The following is a 24289-nucleotide window of genomic DNA, read 5'->3' on the forward strand; positions in this document are numbered from 1 at the left end:
AACTCAGGAAAAATGATGTTTGTTAAATTTTTTATTATTGTTCTCATAGATTATCAATTCCATTTTTATTTTTTACCACTCATAATCATTTTAAAGTTCAGGCGGTTTATCTAAAAATTAAATTACTCCCTTTGACAAAAATAATATCACTCGATTGACAAATTTTAAATAATACTACTAATTAATTGAATATGAATTTTTCAATTACATTTTAAATGCTCCTACCTCAAAATGTACAATTTTTTGGGTATAAGTGATATACTGGAGGGTACTTTGAAACTAATTTTGAAAAATATTAACCTGAGAATGGTAATGCACAACAGTGCTCTTAAAAACCCATCTAAGAATGGAAGGAGAGTAATAACTACAAACTCACCTTCACTACCTTCCTTTTTCTAATCAAGGAAAATATTAGTTGGCATTCCATGTTTCTTATTAGGTATAATTGAGTCCAATGAATCCTTTGACATCTATCAGACTACATATGGCCATTAACATTATTTTTCCATTATTAACGTTATTTAATGCTATTTTTTGTTATTTGTTTGGATTTTATAGTGATTTTTAGCGTTGTAAATATTAAAATTATATAAGTTATCGAGGATGATATACTGAACACTAGTTTGGAAATAAATGACGTGCTATCTCGACTAGAAAGGGATGACAATGAAGAACAAGAAAATGATTATGACGAGACGGTTGGTGAAGCAAAGGAAGAGGGTGCAGTTTCTGAATGTAATACAGAGATACTGAAGCTGACGATACTGACATCGACTTTGACTCTAATCCCTCCGATGAAAAAAGAACCGATTTTCAAAGTAGAGCAACAAATATAGTACTTCCAAATTACCATGAGAGTGACAGTGAAAGTGACATCCAGCCGATTGAAACTGAACAGGCCTCCCATCCAAATATTATAAAGCTCCCAAGAACCAATCTGAGAGGTAAAAACCATCCTAAATGATCAGCCAAACCTCCAGAGCCTTAATGAACACGCACACGTCTCGAAATGCGGTTCAGTTTACCCAGAAGCTCAAAAATGAAGCAACAAGAGTAACAAAACCGATAATAGCATTTATCTTATTTTTAAATGATAATATTTTCAACAGATATTATAATTTACGAACCGAGAACCATCAAGCGATCTCAAAGAAGATAAAACTGATGACAAGAAGGGCACTCACAAAGGAAATTTGTGTAAAATTTACAACACCGCATATTCAGGAAAGACAAAAGCTGACAAACCTATCCAGAAATCAGAAACGCAATATTGAAGATGATGTTGGTCCATCGACTTCTCGGCCAGAAAAGTTTTTTTTTTTTTTTTTATATCATTTTCATGTATTTTCCCTAGAGTAGTTTGGGAGATTACGCATTACCATCTATGTGTGAGGAAAGGATACCATTCCAGGGTTAAATGGACACCATCTTGGTTAGAGTTGTCATAACGTGAAGTTTTTACTTCAAATTTTTATGCGCAAAATTTTATTTATGCTTCAAATGTTTTTCATATTAAATGACTTTTCTCATTCCATTCAAAACTTTGAGTTGCCCTTCATGTAGGCATAGAATGTGTGAAAAATAGATTGTATAAAGGTAGGAGCATTTGTTAAATTCAGTTTTCTTTGTTAAACTGTTGAAAAGGTTTTTCAATTTTCATACTTCATTAACAGTCTCTCTCTCTTGTGTGTGTGTTTTTATATTAATATAGATTAACAACTTTTATGTATACATATATATTTTATAGATAATTATTTTTTTTTATCCTTTGATGTGCTCTGTCAAGATCTGCTCATGGCTTTCACTGATTTCTTTAGGTAAATGTTAAAGCATTGCCTTTTTGTTTTAAATGGAATATCAAACCTCTGGTTTTCTTATCGTATGCATTTTAAGAAGACTTTAGCAAAATTTTTATTGTTCTTCTGAGGGAAGCTTGTAAAGTTTATCGTTGTATGTGTATCTTTGGTATGGAATGGAATAGTGTGTTCTTTGGTGTGTTACTGTTAAAAAGTACATAATGTGCATGCATGGTGTTTGGTAAATATCGTAAGTATAGTTGCAACCTGGTATACAGAGAATGTATATCAACATTCAAAATTTGAGTTAATGCTTTTATTAATTGTTGTGCGATAGCTCTTTTAAAAGGCAGTTTTACTGTGAAGTTTTAAGTTGTCAGTTAAGATAGTTATACTATATATTTATATTGTCATAGTTAAGTGGACCGAGTGTAGAAGTATTTCTATTTGTGGTATGACAAATTTTTATCGAGTAACATTTGTTGTATTATTTTTCAGGTATAGAGATCCTAATCCTGCAATTTATGAACGTCCAATATTAGAACTACAAAACGGTATGAATAATGGTAACACCATTACAACAATCGGGACACTGAGTCAACTTTTTAATATGACTGGAATGAAGTATCCGAATTCAACCACTCAGGCTGTATCTGAGAGCACTATCAGTTTACTCAGTAAGTATAATTGGGCAGAGCCTGCCGGCCTCTGTGGCACGAGTGGTAGTATCTCGGCCTTTCACCTGGAGTTCTTGGGTTCAATTCCTGGCATTTTCACATGCTACAGATCATTTCATCTTATACTCTCATGCAATACCTAACCGTGGTCCTGGAGGTTAAAAAAAAAATTGGGCAGAGCAAGATAAAAGCAGGCGTAGCTGCTTGGCCCAACATTTTTGTAAAATCTCTGAAATTATTTGACCAAATAGTTTTAAAATTTTGTACATGTGTTCTGTACTATTCAGAGTGCACAATTCAATTCTGCATTTCTAGACATATTGTTCCCAGAATCATATTGACTATTGAAAATAATCAAAGAAAATAGGTTATTTGGGTTTTAAGGTCACCAATTACAATATTTTTTATCAAATTTCAAACCTTAAACTTTAAATACACAAATATCTTATTTTCAAACTGATTATTTTAAAAAAGTCAAGTCAATATGACTCTGGTATATATATATATATATATACAAATCAAATTAAATCAACATATATATATATATATGTTGATTCAATTTTTATAATCTATCAAACAATATCAAATGTATCCAGTTTATGTAAATGATGTGGGTAAACAAACCTTTCTTTTTCCTGTTTAGCCTCTGGTAACTACCGTTTATATAATTCTTTAGAGGATGAATGAGGATGATATGTATGAGTATAAATGAAGTGTAGTCTTCTACATTCTCAGTTCAACCATTCCTGAGATGTGTGGTTAATTGAAACCCAACCACCAAAGAACACCGGTATCTATGATCTAGTATTCAAATCCGTGTAAAAATAACTGGCTTTACTAGGACTTGAACAATATTGACTGTAACTCTCGACTTCCAAATCAGCTGATTTGGGAAGACGCATTAACCACTAGACCAACCCGGTGGGTTGGGTAAACAAACCTATGGAATATTTCAAAATTAGATATGAAATAGTAATCTGTTTTATAGTAATACAAATGAGAAAAGTTATATTAAAATAAAATGAGTTTAAAAGTTATTTAAAAAAGAGTTATTTAAAAAAAAAGAAATTCCAAAAATCATTGGAATTTGTGGTCTGGATGAATAGTGTGAATAATTATGTAAATCAATAAGCCTCGTAGACAAAGAGCAGGTAGTACTGTTAGTCGCTTAATGACAGATCAGAAATGAAGACATAAACAAAAAAATGTAGCAACAAAAAATGAGGAATATAACGAAGAAAAAATGTCGATATCATTATCTATGTTTAAAATAATATGGTATCTTGTGCAAAACAAAATTTTTATTTTGCATAAAACATTTTCTATAAAAGGACTTGCTAATGGATCTGTAGGAACAATAATTGATATAATCTATGATCCTGCTACTGAAAGTGAACATTGCAACTATCATATATCACATTGCATGCTTGTATATTTTGAAAAATACATAGGACCAAATCTCTTTTATAACTCTCTGCCTATTGAACAAATAGTAAAATCCTGAAAAAAATATTTCTTGTTCTTGTAAATAATTCCCATTAATGCCTGACTTTTGCAATTATTGTTCATATTTCTCAAAGAATAACTCTATATAAGGCGATTGTTAATATCTCAGTTGATGATTGATAATAAATGATATTTATAATAAAATTAAGAATTTTATGATCATTTTAATTCAAATTGAATACACAAAAAGCAAATAAATAAGAATTGCTGCCTCTCCCTGTTTTAGTTGTTTGGCCAATATGATAAGAGTGGTAGTGCAATCCATCAACTTGCTAAGTTTACACACCTACAAGTGAATTTAACCCTCTAACATCTGGAAAACCAAGGCAGCCTGCTGTTCCTAGGAGGGGAGCTGTTCCTTGGAGACTGTGGAAATGTACTAAGGGATAATCACGGGCTTTTCGTAATTTCAATCAAAGCCTACAACAGAATTGTTCTGTGCCTTCTGGAATGTGAGAGCTGTACTGTTCGAGTGTTTTGGTGTGCTAAACGGAAATCATAGCTGAATTATGTTGATACAATTTCTCAGACAACTCCATCATTTGTTGAATGGAGAAAAGTTCAGGCCATGTATGGATCAAGAGAATATTGCACCAAATTGGACTGGAAAACAATAGCATCCTGATCACCACACCGATTGATGTAGCAAACATGTTTAGAAATACATTTATGTCAGTTTCTCTTAAATTGTCATATTGTCCTCAGTTTATGAGGTATAAGTTGCAGATATGAAATATCCCATTTGTTATTAGAAACTTGCAAAATGAATTAAACCATCCTTTCCTTTTTGATGAGCTAAGGTGTGCCTTGGATAATTCTCATGACTCTTCCTCTGGAAATAGTAATATCAGGCTCAGTTTATTATCTCACCTCTCGGATACTGCACTACGACATCTTTTGTCTGTTTGCAATAAAATATTTTCTGACCAGGTTTTTCCAAATTCTTGGTCAGAAGTATTGGTGTTTCACATAGTGAAACCTAATAAAGATAAATCATCATCCTCAAGTTATCGTCCTATCTCCTTGGTCAGTACCCTGTGCAAGTAGGTGGAACAAATGGTAAACCATCGTCTAGTGTGTTACCTTCAGAGAAATGTCCTAATTGAGTCCAAACTTGTGCAACAGTGCTTAGAAACTTTGTTTCTAAGCACTGTTTGGAGTCAATTGGAAGACATACATGTCTTCCGTTTGCTTAGTCCATCGATTATGTTGCTGCCCTGGAATCTGTTATTTAAAACGCCTTCCTAATTCACCAATGCCTGGTTGCTGTGTTTTTCAATATGTAAAAGGCATATGTCACGGCTTGGAGGAAAGGAATCCTAAATACACTACCTGAATGGGGTATAAAAGGGAAACTCCTTGCATTTATTAGAGGTTTTCTCAATAGTCGGTCCTTTCGATTGTGTTGAATTTCGAAATTTTCACACTGGAAAATGGAATACCAAAGAGAAGTGTCCCAAGTGTTATCTTATTTACCGTAGCCGTAAATAGTATAACAAACTAGGTGCGAAAACTGTTAGGTATGTGTTCGTTATTTTTAGATGATTTTATAATTTACATTGCACCTAGAACTTTAACTACTGGCGAGAGGCTGCTTCAAACCCCAATAACCTGTTTAGAATCGTGGTAAAATGACTTGATTTATATTTTCATGGATTTACATTTTTACGGAGAAAACGAAATACATTTTCTTTTCTCGATTGAGGGAACATGATGACCGCGTGGTGAATCAGTTGAACTATTAACGCGGATTACATTTTTGGGATTGTGATTCTACCAACGACTGACGTGGGTAACAAATTTGTAGGACCTGAAAGTACAATGTTTAAAAATGCTGAGAGTTCTATCTAATACTCGTTGGGGAACTGATCGAGTATGCATGTGCGCTTCGATCGAATTCTGGTCCGTTCTCGCTTAAGACTACGGCTGGGTGACTTATTCGTCCGCTCGGGCCACCAGTGTTAGAATGCTCGATGTAGTTCATCATTTATTTATTCGTCTTGCTACAGGTGAATTTCGTTCAAGCTCCCTGTTAATTCTACTAGCGGATAGTGATGAGCTATCTCTTTGGAATAGACGAAACCAATTGATCTGCTCTTGTGTAGCTCGCATTAAAGTGCAACCAAATCATCCTACCTTTGAAGCGATATTCTCCAACCAGCATCTTAATCAAAATGAGGAACGACCATTATCTTTTGTCCCGGTAGGCTTACCGCCTTTTTCTTTTTCTCTAAATATATCATTTCTTTCAGTACCTCTTGTTACTCAATGTTTTATTAACCTCCTCTTGGCGGCCTTCTCTCGGAAATATTTCTTTAGTCTTGGTGGTAAATATAAAAAAAAGACACGTATCACGAGAAAGACTTTTTAATATTGTAAATAGCATGAATCCTGATGCTATAGTTTATACAATCAGCTCTAAACGATAATTCTGCTGGTTGTGATTTTGTGCTTGGTAGTAGAACAAACATGTTGGTCTTTTCAGCATCGTCACTATTTTCGTCGCGAAGCTGTTTTCTATTAAAAAGGTTTTAAATATACTTAGCTCGACTGTCCGTCATGTTGTCTGTTCAGATTATTTTTGAGTGTCTTGTAGGCGATTAATGACATATAGTCCAGACACCTTGTTGTCTATGATATACAGCTATCTGTGAAATATCCAGCGTTAACACAACCGTAAACTTCTGCTGGATCCCTGGACACATTAGAATTCCAGGCAATAAGCGTGCTGATCGTGCGGCAAAAGAGGTTTGTTTGCAGCCTCTTCACCAATCATGTTGTTTTGAACGAGCTTGTCTGTTTTTTGAAGATGATGGTTTGTGACGAGTGGCAGAGTGAATGAATGCTACCATCAACAATAAACTTCGTCCAGCTAAGGACACTCTGTTACCGTGGAGCTTCTCATGCGCTAATAACCAAGATAGGTAATTATTTGCCGTTTGCGAATAGAGCACACTAAACTTACTCATGGAGACCTCATGAATCAGAACGAACACCAGTCTGTGCTTGCTGCGACTGCCAACTAACAGTACACCACATCTTGTTTTTGGACTGTGCTTGTTACGTGACATTGCGTCGGAAGTTTAAACTAGGGGCTATCATCCGAAATATTTTAGGCAACAATATATCGATGTTATCAAATGTCTTACGATTTCTTAAGGCCGTGCATCGGGATACAAAAATTTAATTATTAATATCTTTTTTCGTCGAATAATACATTTTTTGTCTAATTATGGTATTTGGCATTTGCCAGATGATAATTTTGTTCTTTTAAGTTACATTTTTAATGATATATTTCATTGTGGTTTTATTTTACTTTTAGCCTACGTGTTAGGCATTTTCCATTTATGATTTTTTTATATTACTGTTGTTTAGTTTTTAAGTTAATTTTAGATAGATTTCATAAGAAAGCTACTTATTGTAATGAGTAACATGATTCAAATATGAATAACTTCATATCTTCGTGTTTCACATCCCCCAGATCCAAAAACCACTAATCCAAGGCCATCTCAACCCAATAGACCTGCCACAAGGGTCGGTACTTGCGCCTCTCTTTTTCAGCCTCTATGTTGCGGAATGCCAGAGACAAGATCTAAAAAGCATGGCTACGCCGATGGGTGCTAGCAATAAAATGTAAATCATTCGAAGAGTTGGAGGAGGTCCTGATGGCTGACCTAGAGAAACTGGGAAGGTACTTCTGGAGATTATGTAACGCCTCCAACCGAATGCTAGTAAAACAGAGGTGTCATGCTTCCATCTGAGTAACAAGTTCGCTAAATTCTATTCGAGAATATATGGCTCTTTCACAATAAGACACCGAAATATCTAGGCGTGACACTTGATAGAACGCTTTCATTTAAGGAGGACCTAATGAAAACTGCAGAGAAATTGAAAGCGAGAAACAACATTATACATAAGCTCTGTGGAACAACGTGGAAGGCATCGGCTTTCACTTTGCGCACATCGGCTGTGAACCTGGCCTTCTCGACTGCTGAATATTGTGCGTCAGTGTGGCTTAACAGCTATTATGTTCATAGAATTGATGCTCAACTTAATAACACTACGAGAATGATTGCAGGGGTTATCAGGTCTACTCTCGTGGAACGGCTCCCGGTATTGAGCCACATACCACCCCCAAACCTGCGCCGTATGAACGCTCTTGTAAGAGAGTATAAGAAGATTATAGACAATCGAAACCTACCGATACATGAGGACATTGAGGATGCCAATCGTGGCCGCCTTAGATCTAGAAAGCCACCTATCAAAACCATAATTGCTGGCACAGAGGACGGATTTAACCTAACTGACGCCTGGCGTTGAGAATGGACCACAGAGCACAATAACCAAATCCCATGTATTACTCAAAGGCCGCCGGGTTTTGATTTGCCACGTAAGACATGGTCAACGCTAAACAGAATACGAACTCAGCACGGTAGGTGCGCCTATTTCCTGTATAAATTGGGTAAAACACTGACGCCCCTTTGTGAGTGTGGTGAAAATCAAACTGCTAAACACATCACAGAAGTTTGCCCTAGGACAGCTTATGAAGGGAATCCTGAAGATTTCCTGATGGCGACTCCAGAATCAGTAGCATATATTAATTAGTTAAATGTTTGTTTGTAATTGGTGTTGTGTTTTGGTGCCATACGCTAAATAAATAAATCAACCCAATAATAAACAAATGAAAAGTTTATATGTACATGTACATATATATACATGTATGTATATATATATATATATATGTATATACACTCTCTTTCTCACTTTCTTGTGGACACGATAACTCCCATAATCTTGCGCCAATCACTCTCAAATTGATACATAAAATATAACGACCTAAAATCTCGGTCGAGTTCGTTAATGGGCAAAATCGGACCCTGGGGGTGGAAATGAGGTGGCTTTTACGAAAAAACAAAATATCACTATAACTTTCTTATTAAATAAAATATCGAATTCGTTTTAAGATCCTACTATTCTTTGGATAAGGGCCTAAACCTATCTAAGTTTTTTGATATTAACCATTGGCCCAGGGGTAGAAAAAATGGGGTTTCGAAGACAAAAAGAATACCTCTCTTAATAACACTTTTCCCTTAATAGGCACAGTATCGAATCGGTTTAAAGTGGTCATTAGTACTCAAAACATTAACTAAAACTTTTGTCCGAAACAATTTTTGATGTGACCAACCCTTACGGTAAGGGATGATGTTGCTGGAATTGCAAGAAGATGGGGCTTATCATATGCTAAACATGTGAAACTTTTTTCACCTGCAATCATTGTCATATTCAGTAAATTTGAAAATTTCTCTTAACTTTAAGCTGGAAATCTTTTTTATCCCCTATAAAGCACTGGTGAAATCTACCTCTGCTTTCCAGTATGCAGAAAGGGGTTTTTTTAATTGTTAATTATTATTAATATTTATTTTTTTACTATATATATATATATATATATATTGTGTCCAGGCACTAATGACTAGTCTGTTGTGCGCTCAGGAAAAAATAAGAAAAGAAATGATTTTGTTGTTAGATACTAATAATAATTCTTTCTATATATTACTTGATGTAATGATTAAAAATTGGACTTCATTTTACATTGTAGTTTATAATCGGTACCTATTTGATTGTACCTATTGTCTAGGTAAATGTAATTAATTTTTTCCCTGTCAGCTGTTTTATTAATTCGTTGCAATTCTTCATTACTTTCTATAATATTTCCTAACCTATTGATCTTATCATCTTTGTTAGAATTTCCTACTATCTACTTTATTCATTCCATTATTTGCTTTTCTTTGCAATTTCTAATCTTTACACATACTTTTATTTAGGAAATTCCTGATCATACGTGACTACACAAGATTCGGATTTTTCTTCTCTTATTGATATTAAAGTTTGTTTCAGATTATTCGTCTATGTTATTTTCATTATTCTTCTGTAACATCACATCTCAAATGCTGTGTTTTCCTACACACGTTTTACTAACTTAAGATGGTCCTACTATAATTATGTAAAGAAAATAAGTCTTTGTTTACATTTGGTGATAGATTTTTGTCCAAGTTATTCAGTTTATGTTATCATGTTCTTCTCAAGGATTAACGTTAACTAACTTATCTTTACTTTCTTCAAGGTCATATTTTGTATCATTCAATTTATTCTTGTTTTGTGTTTAAACTGAATTTTTAATGTGCAAGTGAGTTCATATTTTGTTTGATTATTTAAAGTTTTAAAACTAATAATAAGAATAATATTTTTATTTTGTTAATTTTTCAGTACTAGTGTCAGCTGGAGTTTGTTTATCTCTTATATACACTGAAAAGAATGTTGCTGATGGTGAAATTTGGGCAATAGCTTTGCTGGTTTTATTGGTTGTTTTTGCCTTCTTAACAGTATTGATCATCTATAGACAACCGCAAAACAACACACCATTATCTTTCAAGGTATTTTTAATTTATGTTATAAACATAATATGTACAATGTCTGTAAATAAAGTAATGAGATTGGTTCAGAAAAACCTTTTTTTTTACAATCCTATTACACATGGAGTCTATCACCTTCGAAATAGTTCCCTTGGGAAGCCACGCAACGCTTCAAACAGTTTTCCCACACTTCATAGCAATGTTGGAACTCAGAAACCATTATATCGTTCAGATGGTCTGTTACATTTTTTTAGTGTTTTCTATTGTTCCAAAATGGTGTCCTTTGAGGTGTTTTTTTAGTCTGGAACAGGAAAAGGTTGCAGAGAGTCAAGTCAGGTGAATAAGGTGGTTGAGGAACTACAGGAATATTTTTCTTTGCCAAAAACTCATTAATTGAGAGTGCAGTGTGACAAGGTGTATTGTCATGATGTAGCATCATGAATCGCATCAAAACCGTGCTAATTTGTTTCTTCGATAGTAATGGCATTGTTCATAAGGAGTTTTTGCCCACAGGACAGACTGTAAATCAATATGTTTACCGAGAAATTCTTGAAAGACTGTGGAAAAGAGTTGCCACGTGAGACCAGCCATCATAAACAACTGGATGCTGCATCATGACAATGCACCTTATCACACTGGACTGTCAATTAATGAGTTTTTCGCAAAGAAAAACATTCCTGTAGTTCCTCAACCACCTTATTCACCTGACTTGTCCCTATGACTTTTTCCTGTTCCTGACTTTAAAAAAACACCTCAAAGGACACCATTTTGGAACAGTAGAGAACATAAAAAATATATAATCGACCATTTGAAGGATATTCCGGTTTCTGAGTTCCAACACTGCTGTGAAGCGTGAGAAAACCATTTTAAGCATTGTATGATTTCCCAAGGAAACTATTTTGAAGGGGATAGACTCCATATATAATAGGATTGTAAATTTAAAGTTTTTCTGAGCCAGTCTCATTACCTTATTTGCAAGTCTCATATGTACAAGAACTATTGACTTCGGATTAGTCGGTTAAAAAAATAATAAATAGATAAATATATATAAAGATTTTATGTATATCTACAGTGTTTGACTCTCATCAGACAGATCTGATATTAACCCCAGGTATTAAATTAATCATTCATCATTTATATAGTTTTTATTGGCTGACCTGATCTTCATCTTGATTAAAAAAATTCTAGTCATTTGGCAACAAAGGCCTGTTGGAAGATAATGTAGTAAAACCTTTATGTGACCCAAAAAGAGTGGGACTGCACCTAGTCCTGTAAGAAAACCACGTTCATGAACACCATTTCTTTCTGAATTTTAAGAATTGACTTCCAATTTATTGCCTTCCAAGATCCCATGAATTCGGTCAGCAAATGTAAGTAGATGATTTCTCCACTCTCTTGAGCCGTACATGTGTGATCGCTCCATAGTATTAAAAATCTCATCCTATTAAAACTGATTCCCTGATATTCCAGCAAGTGTTTTTTCTTAGCTTATTTGGAAGCTGAATACAAATATTATGATTAAGGTGATGGATCTGTACAAGAAATTTCAGACAGATTTGTGTGTTTAGTCAGTCATGCTATAAATTTTTGATCTGTTTCATTTCACAGTCATTTGGACTGAACTTAATTCCAAACTTTATCCTAATTTCAAAGACTTGTATCGAATTTTATATTCCACATTCTTGTATGCCCTTCGGTCATATTTGTCATATTATATTCATTGTACACACAGTAATCTTTAACATTCATGCATCTGTCAGTTCTCAGCAACTGTAATACACGTATTAGTTACTTAGCAGGAACTCCAGACAATATGACGAGTGAACAGGCAATGCAGTATATGACATCAGTTTTTGGATGTAGTTCTACAGATATTCAGTCGTTATCAACAATTAATTCTGACACATTAGAGATCTGTATGGTTGATGAAATTTCTGGTGTATGACAGATGATGGATCTTGATAGGGGGGGCATACATGTATCGTATCAATTGCTAATCCTGGAAAGCTATTTTCTTGAAATCAGGTGAGAGGCTTTTATACTCTTGCCTAGATTAGTGTTTAATGATTTATATATTTTTTTCTAAATTCTAACTTTATATGTCTCTAATAACTAGTTTTATTCTTTTTTGGATTTTCTGTAACATAAATAATATCTTTACTCCCATTTTGTTTTGTCACTTTGTTATTCATCGGGAAACCATTATGACCAATTAGTATAGTTTCTTTTTCTTCTCTTGAATGCTGTAAGTTGCAGTATTTCTACGTGTAATTAACGGGTAGTTATTTATGCTTTTCCCAAAGTATACATCCAAGTTAGTTAACCTCCATTCTGGTATTCCTATTTTTTTAATCGTTGACTGTTATTGCAGTTCTAGCTATTCAGCTTTCTTCACTTAAACTAAGTGAAGAAGGGTTCTTCTCAGTTCAGTTCTCTGAGTTTCCCAAATCATTAGTCGTAGAAGTTAACAAAAATATTATAGCATAAATCTCTATTATGTGCCTTTTGTGTTTCTTTATAAAAACAAACAGTCCTACAATTCCAAGCTAATAGTCACTTGATCACACGGTTAGCTTATGAAAATCATAGTTATATTTATGGGAATTTTAGTTACTTACTCTTTCCTTAGTGAATGAAAACAGTTTACACAATACTTTGTTTCCCTAGAAAGTAGCATTAATCTGTAGCTTTCCACTATCAGTCTTCCTGAAGACTATGATGCATTTAAAACATATGAAGTGCAGGTGGCAATAATCCAAATTCCCTTCTCTGAGATTAATAATGTACATTTTTCAGCAAGTTACATCAGTAAATTGATTATAGGTGTCACTTGCACTGTTGAATATCATCTGCATTAGTGCATATGTGATTGTGTCACATCAAGTATCATGTGTAAGCTTGTAAGGTGTAAGCTTGGTATGAACTGTACAGTCACCTCGGTAAAGAAGGCAACAGAAATCGGTTTTATTCTTCACACTTCTTTGTGATAATATTACACTTCTTAATAAAACTAGTACGGCATGCTTGTTATTCTTTGAATTGACTCCAACGTTTTTGGAACTGGCCGTTTTGTGCCTGGTAACTTACAATCAATTATGTCTGACATACAAACAGTAACTCAGTATATCACATTTTGTTGGTAGAACATACTGTTAACAACCTGTTCAAATTGTTATTACTCATAGCTTCTTCACTTATGATTAATGAAAAACTAATATGGAAAATCATGTTACTTATATAAATATTAACTGTTTGTTTAGTAACTTATAGGATATTTTTTTTTATCAACCTATAAGAACTTGAAGTTCATATCGGTGAAAGTTTGGAACCCCAAGGATTTTTTGAGAAATTCCTAGTACTCTGGCTTGTCAGTGAATCAATGAATGTGAGTTATATTGTGTTGTGTGTTTAATTATTTAATTTTCTCTTAGCTTTGATCCCATCCTCCCCACCTTTTAGAAAGGTTTCTGTAGTTTTGGGAAATTGTTTCCAGGATCCACGCTAAGGACAAAGACCTTTAACGTTTTTACATCCCTCATATTTTTTTGTTTCACCAGGAGCAGGGATATGAGATGACAGAGATTATGTTTTTATTTGGGGGCTATACAAAAAGCCCAACCTGGGAACAAGGTATTTATCAAGTAAAGTCAAGACAGTACAACATGAGATGTGACATTTGATTCCTGGGATGCAACATTAAAAAAACATGTGTTTGGAACTGTTGAGTAGTGTTTACTGTATCTTCAAAGTAATGCCTGAACATCTGTACCTTGCCTGTTTTTGGTAACATGTGTGAAACTCATATTCCTGAGCTCCTCTACATACTACGTTGGATATCAGTGATGTAAGAAAATCTTTGTCCTATTAGCACAATCAGGGAACTGAGACCAGAAATCATATGCAGGTGTCAGGTGAATAGAAGATGATTTTTTTGCAGGAAATTCTCTCGCAATGATATACAATGACTTTGCGAATTATCATGGTTGATGATACTTATCATCCACCATGATAATCATTGATCATGATCATTGCACTTATTGTGCAATGATTCAGATATTTCTTCAGGATCTCATAATTTTCAGCGCAATTTATCTTTTCAATTTCAATTAATCATACATTTTATTGCCTTTATGGTACTGGATCTTACATTTGCATTCTTCATTTTTTTGTTTTTAGCCACCTGCTTCTGGAATAATATTTGTTAAAATATCTTGTTGAATCCATCTTTCAATTTCATCTTTGAAAATGCTTAACTTTTTCACAACATCTTCAGCAGTCACTATTTTCAGGAGTTTATTGATGAGGGAGCAATTTAACATAAATTTGTGATTTTGTTATTTTAGGTACCATGGGTGCCAGTTGTACCTGCTCTAAGTATTTTTATGAACACCTATTTGATGTTGAAACTTGATATGCAGACATGGATTAGATTTGGATTGTGGTTAATTATTGGTAAGTAATAATAATTGTGTCTGTGGATTTTATGATAACCCTTATGAGGTAAACTTGTATGATATAATATCTAATTTTACAAAAATGATTGAGAATAATATATTCATATAATTTAAAGATAATTATTCATAGTAAATTTGTATTAATTATCAGAAGTAAAATATTTAATAAATTCGAGTAACCAAAAATTAATTAGGTATAAAAATTACTGTACATAGAAATCACTCTACTGACAACAAATCAGTGGATTGGACTAAAGAAATATTAGATTTCACCGGTATTAATGAATTAAAAGTTATTATTTTAGAACTCAAAGCAGAAGTCAGAGCTTCTTCCAGTAGGACCGAAAATGAACTTGGTAGGCTATCCCTGTTCTATGACGATATTAAAAATGAAATTAGTGAATTACAGAAATCTAACAAGGATCTTCTCCAAGAAGTGAAACAACTCTTCTTAAAGTGAATAATAGTTTAATGAAAAATATTTTAGTTTTAGAAACTGGCTTTAAATTTATAAGGATAACTGACTTGCATAAGGATGTATTTCTCTTGCGAGCCTATATCAAAAATGTTATCTCTGTCATGACGACATTGATATCAAATAATATGATACTGATATCATTAAGTTACACCTACGATCTTATTCGAGCGTTTGTTCTATCGAATATATGTTCTCCCACCCCTTTAACAAAATCGGTTATACTGTGTTTTTGCGTAGATAAGACATTAGTCATAACAACGATTAGTATTAAATTAGTCTTTACAAATAAAATTTATATGTTTCTAAATAAAATGTTTATATTATGTTTGGATACAAATTATATAATCTTATAATCTGTATAGCTTATGTAATCTGTGCGTTTTAGACGTATTTTCGAATCTCTATTGAAATGGAAAACATTAATGAAAATAATATTTTTAACGACCGGTTTTTGGCTATTGGTAACTACTACTCGAACCTAGACGAATTTTCGCAAGATTACTCCAGTTTATCGAAACTGAGTATACTTCATTTAAATATTAGGACTATTCGCGGTCATCGGGATGAATTCTTGTTTCACCTAGGTAATAGTAACGTAGATTTGATAGTTCTCACGGAAATAAACATTACGGATAATGAAATAAGTTTATTTGATTTTTATCAGATTAATGGCTATGACTCCTATCACTGTGTCCGGAATATTAGGTCTGGTGGTTGTATTTTAATTCTTTGTCGTAGCACACTCAGTGCTGAAAGAATAATGTTGGATTTGACTGTCTCAAGTTGTGAACTATTATGCATTCAGGTTTCAGTGAAATTGGGCGTTAAGACCGATGATTTTACGATAATATGCTTTTACAGACCGCCAGATTTAAATGTTCATGAATTTTTACATGATCTTGAAAATATTCTACATAATTATAATAATAATAATGCGGTCTTAATCGGAGATATGAACATTGATCTTACTAAGGAAAATACTGTAGTTAGTTACTATCAAACCTTATTACATACAACGGGATTCATGTGTTGCATATCTGATATAACGAGGGAGGAAATAAGAGATGGGGTAATTGTTAGATCTTGTATAGATCACTTTTTATTAGAGGCTTTCCTGATTATGTTTTTTCTGGAGTAATTGAAACTAAAATTTCTGATCACTATGTGGTAATAGCAGATCTGTTGTACAAGAATTCATCCCGATGATCGATGGATGACAGTCTTGGTTCATTTTACTTAGATAATGCCTTAATTAGATATAAGTTAGATAGCATAAATTATGACACCTTAGGTAATAAGATGGATAATAATCCATCTGCATATGAGAAATTCGTTGATATAATTAATTCTGTGTACAACAGTTCTTTAGTTCGCAGAAATACTGATAGGATTAAAATTCAAAATAGAAAAAAACCATGGATGACGGATGATATTGTAAATAAAATAAAGTATAGAGACAAACTGTTCAAAAAAATGGAAAAAAGGAACCATCTAACCTGGAAAATCGAAAAGATTACGTATTATATAGAAATAAAATTAATATTGAAATACGAAAAGCGAAGGAGAAGTATTTTAATGATAAATTAAAAAAATTTCAAAAGAATGATATTAAGGGTAACTGGAAACTACTTTGATGTAGTTTCTGTTACTTTGATGTAGTTAGATGGGGTTACCCTCTAAGCGTAACTTAGACGATACTATAATTAAACATGTAAGCGGTACATCTAATGACGCGGGTAAGATCGCTGCAGACATTATCGGTAAACACTTTGTAACTTCAGTAGATGATATTAAACATAATTGTATACATAAGTTCTTGAAATTCACGGGTGGCAATTGCATGCAGCTTGTGTCTTTTCATTTACCTTTAAGTTCTCCTAAACAAATAGAAAATATAATTTCATCAATGAATGATAAAAAATCGCCAGGTGTAGATGGCATACGGATCAAAGATTTGAAATATGTTGTTAATAAAGTCAGCCCTTTAATTTCAATTATAGTAAACAATATAATTAAATCAAGGAGGGTTCCTGATCTACTGAAAATGTCTGTTGTTAGACCTATCTATAAAGCTGGTTCTTTTAAAGATTTAAATAATTATCGTCCAATTTCTATACTGTCCTGTATCGAAAAAGTTTTTGAACGGTATGTCTCTATGCATGTTACTAAGTACCTTGATGATAACAAATTAATCAGTGAAACTCAATATGGTTTCAGAAAGGGGATTGGGACTAATGATGCTATAAATGATTTATCTGATTTTGTCAATATTAACTTAAATAAATATAACCGTGTAATCTTACTTTTTTTAGATTTTCGTAAAGCCTTTGATACGTTAGACCATCATAAACTCCTAGATGCCCTAAATAAGCTAGGGTTTAATGGCCCTTTTAATAATATGCTACAAAACTATTTAAGTAACAGGAAACTTATTGTTAAAATTAAAGATAAATATAGTGATAGATAGAAACGGATAGTGGCGTGCCTCAAGGGTCTATCTTGGGCCCAACACTTTTTAATCTGTACGTTAATGATATGTCTAGCGCGATCTCTAATTCACGTCTTTTGCAATACGCTGATGATAGTGTTTTAGCATTTGGACATAAGCGATTGGAAGAAGCAGAGTTTTTAATGCAAGAAGATTTTAATAATCTATTAAAGTGGCTTCATGACAAAGGCCTAATTATTAACGCTAAAAAAACTGCTGTTTTACATGTAAGATCTCCTTATCTTCGATCCCAAAGACCGATAAAAATTATTTGTCATACATGTGAATGTATAAAAAATTACCACACAAACTGTAATTGTGAACATCTCCAGAATGCTGACAAATACAAATATTTGGGTGTACATTTTGACTCTTTTTTTAGATGGGATCACCATATAAAACATATATGTAAAAATTTAAGAGTGGTTGCTATGAAATTCCACCACATCTCACTCCTATTACCGATTCACTGTAAACGCTTACTCTATTCATCCTTGTTTGAATCTGTTATTCGATACGGCTTGACAGCGTGGGGATCAGCCGCAGATTATCTCGTAAATAAAATAAATTTAATACAAAATAGGGTCCTCAAAGATATTGCTCTTTATGATTCTGATAACAATTATGACACTAATTTAAATAATCTTACAAGGTTTCTGTCAGCTAGAGGTCTATTTAAATTCTTAATTATTTTTAAGAACTTTTACAACAATGAATACAGGGTAAATGTAGAAAGTGGATACAATTTGAGAGCAATGAGCTTTATTACAGATAGATATAATAATACTTACGGTAAACGATTAAAGAAGTATGTTGTTCCTGCATTACTTAACTTTACCGAATCACCTCAATAATGTAAAAATGAAAAAAAATGATTTAAAAAACTTCTCGTTGAGTGAGCATTAAATATAACGTAATAGGTACAAACAGGATTCATGTAGGATTTATACTGGCAGTCCAGACAATTATAACATGATTATAGTTATTATTTTAATGTTGATAATTATTGTAAATCAATAAATAATGTATTGTTGAATGGTTAAAGCTTAGTTATTTATTTTCTTTATGTAATTGTTGCAACAAGATATTAATTGTGTAATTCGTTGTTGTAATTAAGTATAGTTTTGTTTCTTGAATATAGTTTTAGTTCCTAAATCTAATACATTACAAATATTAAAGAAATAATTTGTTCATTAGTTTTTAAATATATAGTTTAATTTTGTTAAATTAATTTTTATAATTGTACTACTATTATAACTGTTAGAAAAAAATTAACAATATCTTTAGTTGCTACATAAAATTGGTTATTGCATTAACCACTTAATAATGTAATAATAATTCTTTAGTATATCTGTCGACAGACTTAGGTCTGACGGATGATCATGTAAGTTTTAAATTGTAAATAAATAAATAAATAGGCAGTTACTGTTGTACGGATTTGAATACTAGATCATGGATACCGGCGTTCTTTGGTGGTTGGGTTTCAATTAACCACACATCTTAGGAATGGTCGACCTGAGACTGTAAAAGACTAAACTTCATTTACCTTCATACATATCATCCTCATTTATCCTCTGAAGTAGTAATACCTTACAGCGGTTCCAGAGGCTAAACAGAAAAAGAGAGAGGACATGTAGATAGTGATATATCGGGACATATCCAATCTAGATGGCACAATTTTTGTTCTGTATTACAGTTTGTGTTAAGATAATATTCAGATTTTGCAGTGCCTTAGATAGTGCAGAAGTGGCAGCAGTTATTTGATTTCTGAATCTGAAAAAAAATGCCTTCACAAATCCATAAAGAACTTTTCAAAGAATATGAGAATACAATTTCCAATAAACAAGTGTTGGAGTGATGTTGACAGTTTAAAAGAGAACTGTTAATTGAGTTATGTATATACAATTTTAATAGCATAAAATGCTAACAGTGAACTTTATCCTTTTAACAAAAAGACATTTGCTTTCATGCAAAAGTCGATAAAAACTTCTATTTGTCAAATTATTCATTAAATTTTACTTTAATCTTACAGACTGGATTGGTATCTAAAGAGTTGACTCAAAAGTAATAAGTGCAACTAATATCTATATTTTTGAACAGCTTGTTGCATTATAGAGGAATTGAACTTTTTAGGAAGTATTGATTGAGATGAAATGTTTATTCCGAAAAGTATTAGGACTTTCATTATATTGAAACATCTAGTACATCCAGCCCTTTTAAAAAAAATCCATGTTAGGATATCTACCCATAAAGTTATAGCAACAGTGACCTGAAACAAGATCGATTTCATTCACCATAGTTTAACAATTATTGATGATCTTTTTGTTGAAAATTTGCACAAATTGCTGCTGTAAGTCATTTATTGCAAGCATGTTGGAACACAGAATCTTGGTATCAAGGTTTTGTATGATCATGAACTATTCATACTTTCAGAAAAAATGTAAGAAAATGAGAGGATGGTCAGGAAATTCATGAACTCTTTTCTTAAAATCTTAAACTCACATCCTCTGATTTCCATTCGACTTCTTTTTGTTTGGAAAGCTGAAATAACTACTTTTAGAAAAATAGTCTCTCTAATGATCAGTGGAAAATGTCACTAAAACAGCTGACAATTATGAATTTAAATTTTTATGTGGAGAATTTTTGGCTCTGTGTAACAAATGCTGTAACTGGTTTCTAGATAAGAAATTATTTTTATTCTTATTTATTTATAATTGTTATCAAACAAATATTAAATTTGTATTTCTCAAATTCACCTACCTTTTGAACTGCCTTTTTAGAATCTTAGATTCTACCACAAACTTCTTTTCAGTCCAATTGGTTCCAAGACTTCTTTAGGATGTCGCATAACACTGACTACCAGTATTATGAAAAACAGAATATGAAAAATGAAGCCCAAGTCAGTACTATTGATCTCTAAGTATGAGATTTCTCTTTAATTTTAATTTTAAATTGTATAATATTCCTCACTGGACACCTTTCATATTTAATGAATGAAATGTACATTACAAAATTTTATTATTATTATTTTTATTTCAGGCATGCTGATTTATATATTTTATAGTATTCCTAACAGTGTAGAAGGAATTAAGGACAGATTATCAGCGGCTGAAAGAAAACCAAAGGCTTCACAAAAGAGTCCTAATGAGGTAACAAAATTTTGAAAGAAAATGAAAAAGCTTGTGATGGTTTTAATTTTATTATTTGAAGTCTAAGTATATACTTTTTTTTTATACAAAAAGAGAGACCTCAGAAGATCATAAAATAAGTAACAGACTTGTCATCAAATATTTCAAAATTTTTTTTTCAATATGATGCTGTTTAATTTTAATTACTTATTAATATTTGTTTTTGTTTGATTTATTTAATGATTTTATAATTGTATTTATACTCTCCAATAAATAATTTTTGTTTTTTTTAATGCTGTTAATTTATTATTTACATGTTTATCTATTTAAGAAATGATCAGATATTACTAAAATTTAAAGTTAAAATTAATAGTCATGTCTTAATTTTTTTTTAATCAATTACTGTCTACAGAATTTAGATTGTAAATCCATCATGAAGTGAATGTTTTCCAAGAATTATTTAACATTCGTTAGTTACTATAATTATAAAAATATGAATCATAGATAAAAAGAATTTGTATCACTGGTTTTGTTTGAAGTGGTGTATGTTGTATACATTTTATAAATACATACAAAAAAATTATTATTTTTTTTTTTTTTAATAAATATAGATAAAAATGAAGTTTTTGTATCTTGTAGTAATGGCAATTCATAATTATGTTATTATTTAAGGATGGAATGTTTTACGGAAAATTATTTAGAGGAAGTTTCATTTCTTTCTGTAAATGCTGTATGAAAATGTAAGCTTGACCAGTAAAATATAATATGTTGCAGGTTAAAAATAAATATGAAATTTATAGAATTTTTTTATTAAATTTATAAAATCTACTACCAGGTTTTTTAAAGTTTATCATGGGTACACTTAGCAGAATAAAAGTGTCAAAATATACTTAAAATACGTGTAAATTTTTTATTTTTGAATATTTTAAACTATTTTATGTTGAATTTATAAGTATTTTGTTTGCTTGTTTTTGTTTGAATCTCAATTTTACCATAAATAAAGAAACAATAATACCACTTAAATACATTTTTAGATTCTGAATAAAAGTTTACTTCTTTGTAGATTGTTTTATTTATTCAAATTTAAGATGTGAAATAAATAAATAAAATAATATTCTTCAAGTTGAGTTCTATCAATAATGATCGAAGGTAATTAAATTAAGCACATTTATACTCAGAATATAAGAATTCTTTACATTAAGCCTGAATGTGTCTCAGTATAAAATATTTCAATATGAATTTCATAAAATAACTCGTTTGCTGTGATAGCATTGAAATCATGACTTTCCACATTATTTTAAAAAAATGTCACTTTTTATCTATTTTTCTTCTTGATTTATTTGAATTGATTATTGTATCTTTCTTTTGTTTTTAATAAAATTTAATGTAAATTTAGAAAACTTTTGAACAAAAGTATCATAATGTAATCATTGTGAATCTATTTTTATTTCTGATATAGACAGTGTAAAACAGTCATTACTTTAGGTTGATTTATGTTGTCATTTTTTATATAAATTTAAATTATTTGTAAAATTTTGTTTAAAAATTTAGATATTGAGGACAGATGAAAAGTATTATTATTATTACTATTATTTCCATTAGAAATTAGAGTGAAAGAGTTAGATTATGTATACTAGTGCAGCAGTAACAGTGACCTGTTTTAAACAATATATATTAATGTTAAAAATTAGAACTACATATTATTAGTATACACTGAAAGAACGCTTCATATATCATTCCTTACGCATGTCCCTTTTTGTAAAATTATATCCTTTAAGTGACCACCATTATTGCAATCTTCAGCACGAGCATGCACACTCATCTTTAACTTAGTTAAGTGTCTCTTATTATGGCCTTAATTTCAATGAGAATGCTGTTTTTCAACTCCTGAATATTTGTCAACCTGTTAGGATACACTTTGGATTTCAGGAATCCCCAGGAAAAATCATCTCAATAAGTCAGGTGAATGGGGTGGCCAGTTGACATGACCAAACCGGGGAAAAAGATACTCTGAAAACATTTTTCATAAAGTCGTCGTTGTTCTTGCTGTGTGATCAGTTGCACTGTGCCATTGGAACCGCAATGACTACATATTAATATTCTTACAACACATTTGCAGTGTTACAAATTGTTGCAACATAACATGATAACAATCTGCTGTGATAGTGATAGTGTCGTCTGCATAATTCTCAGAAAAATAGAGACCAGTAATACCTTGAGAAGACACTCCATACCCCACACATTCCAACCCTGTAGGGGAAGACACCTGCTTTGTGATGCTTCTGGTTGCCACCCCCCTCCCCTGTTCCTAGCCCTAATGGGCTTTAATGTGAGTCATCTTTCACCTCTAATTTTTTATATCTCTTAGTAATAAGCCAGGCCTCGTTGGGATGCCACCAATGTAAATGCATTCAGTAGACATTTACATCAGTGATTTATAATTCAGCCTTTGCCTTTACTGCAGGCCTTATCTGGACATCTTGAATGTCCTATGTCATTTCCCTCTGAACCAGCTAACCGAGTTCACAGAAGCACAAATCCTGTGCCTAGTTCTACACTTAACAGAGCCGACTTGTAAGTAAATGTCTCATATTATTCGAGGTAATTGAATAAATAACATACCTCCAAAAATGTTATACGCAGACCAAAATTTATTCCTAGTTCCCTTAGTGAACTCAACTCCATACCCCCACACGGTAACTTTTGCATTACGAAGTGATTATTCATGAAACCGATAAGGACAGCGAGGCACCCAGTACTAAAGTTTTGTTTGTTTACATAGTCGGTTAAATGAAAACGGGCCTCATCAATCATCATCAAGTTTTTGAGACTATAGGTTCAGTATTTATCATTTCTAGAAGATCTGTACAGAAATGTTGATGCGCCTCTAAATTTCTGGGCAATAATGCTTGCACCACTTGCATTTTCTATGGATGGAACTTAATAACCAGATGCAACATCTGACAAACTGATCGTTGGACTTTGCTTTAAATTAGCTGTTACTATTGCAATTTTATCTAGGGTGCGAACCATACGTGGCCTACCTGCTTCTTGTTTGAAGCAGATATTGTTATTCCGTTTCGTAATCTCCTTCTGCAATGAAACTTGAACGTTCTGGGTGATTTTGAAATATTGCCAAAACAGCACTGCCTTCTTACGAATTATCAGCATGCTTGAAAAATGTTTCAATTGCAAATGCACGATGTTCATTAGACCAGCACTGCATGTCGATTCCCGTGTAATGTGGTGAACAGAAAATACTTTGATCTGCATGCACTATGCAATGGCATAAACAATAGCTCTCTAGGAGCTGTAATAACAATAGCAGATGATTTAAAATGAGTTCTGCTGC

At 32.3% G+C, this 24289-nt stretch overlaps 1 protein-coding gene across 3 annotated transcripts in view; it reads left to right on the forward strand.

The window, feature by feature from the left end:
• Positions 1–21230, forward strand: part of LOC142334075 (cationic amino acid transporter 3-like) — a 149450-nt gene extending 128220 nt beyond the window's left edge. For all 3 annotated transcript variants that reach the window (XM_075381750.1, XM_075381748.1, XM_075381749.1), the window contains 4 exons: positions 2295–2473; positions 10244–10410; positions 14733–14841; positions 20849–21230. In XM_075381750.1, coding sequence (XP_075237865.1) covers positions 2295–2473; positions 10244–10410; positions 14733–14841; positions 20849–20973 — 580 coding nt within the window. In that variant the 3' untranslated portion in view covers positions 20974–21230. The remainder of the gene's footprint in view (positions 1–2294; positions 2474–10243; positions 10411–14732; positions 14842–20848) is intronic.
• The last annotated feature ends 3059 nt before the right edge of the window (positions 21231–24289 follow it).

Source organism: Lycorma delicatula, chromosome 13 (genome assembly GCF_047948215.1).
Source record: "Lycorma delicatula isolate Av1 chromosome 13, ASM4794821v1, whole genome shotgun sequence".
In the NCBI taxonomy this organism is placed as follows: Eukaryota; Metazoa; Arthropoda; class Insecta; order Hemiptera; family Fulgoridae; genus Lycorma; species Lycorma delicatula.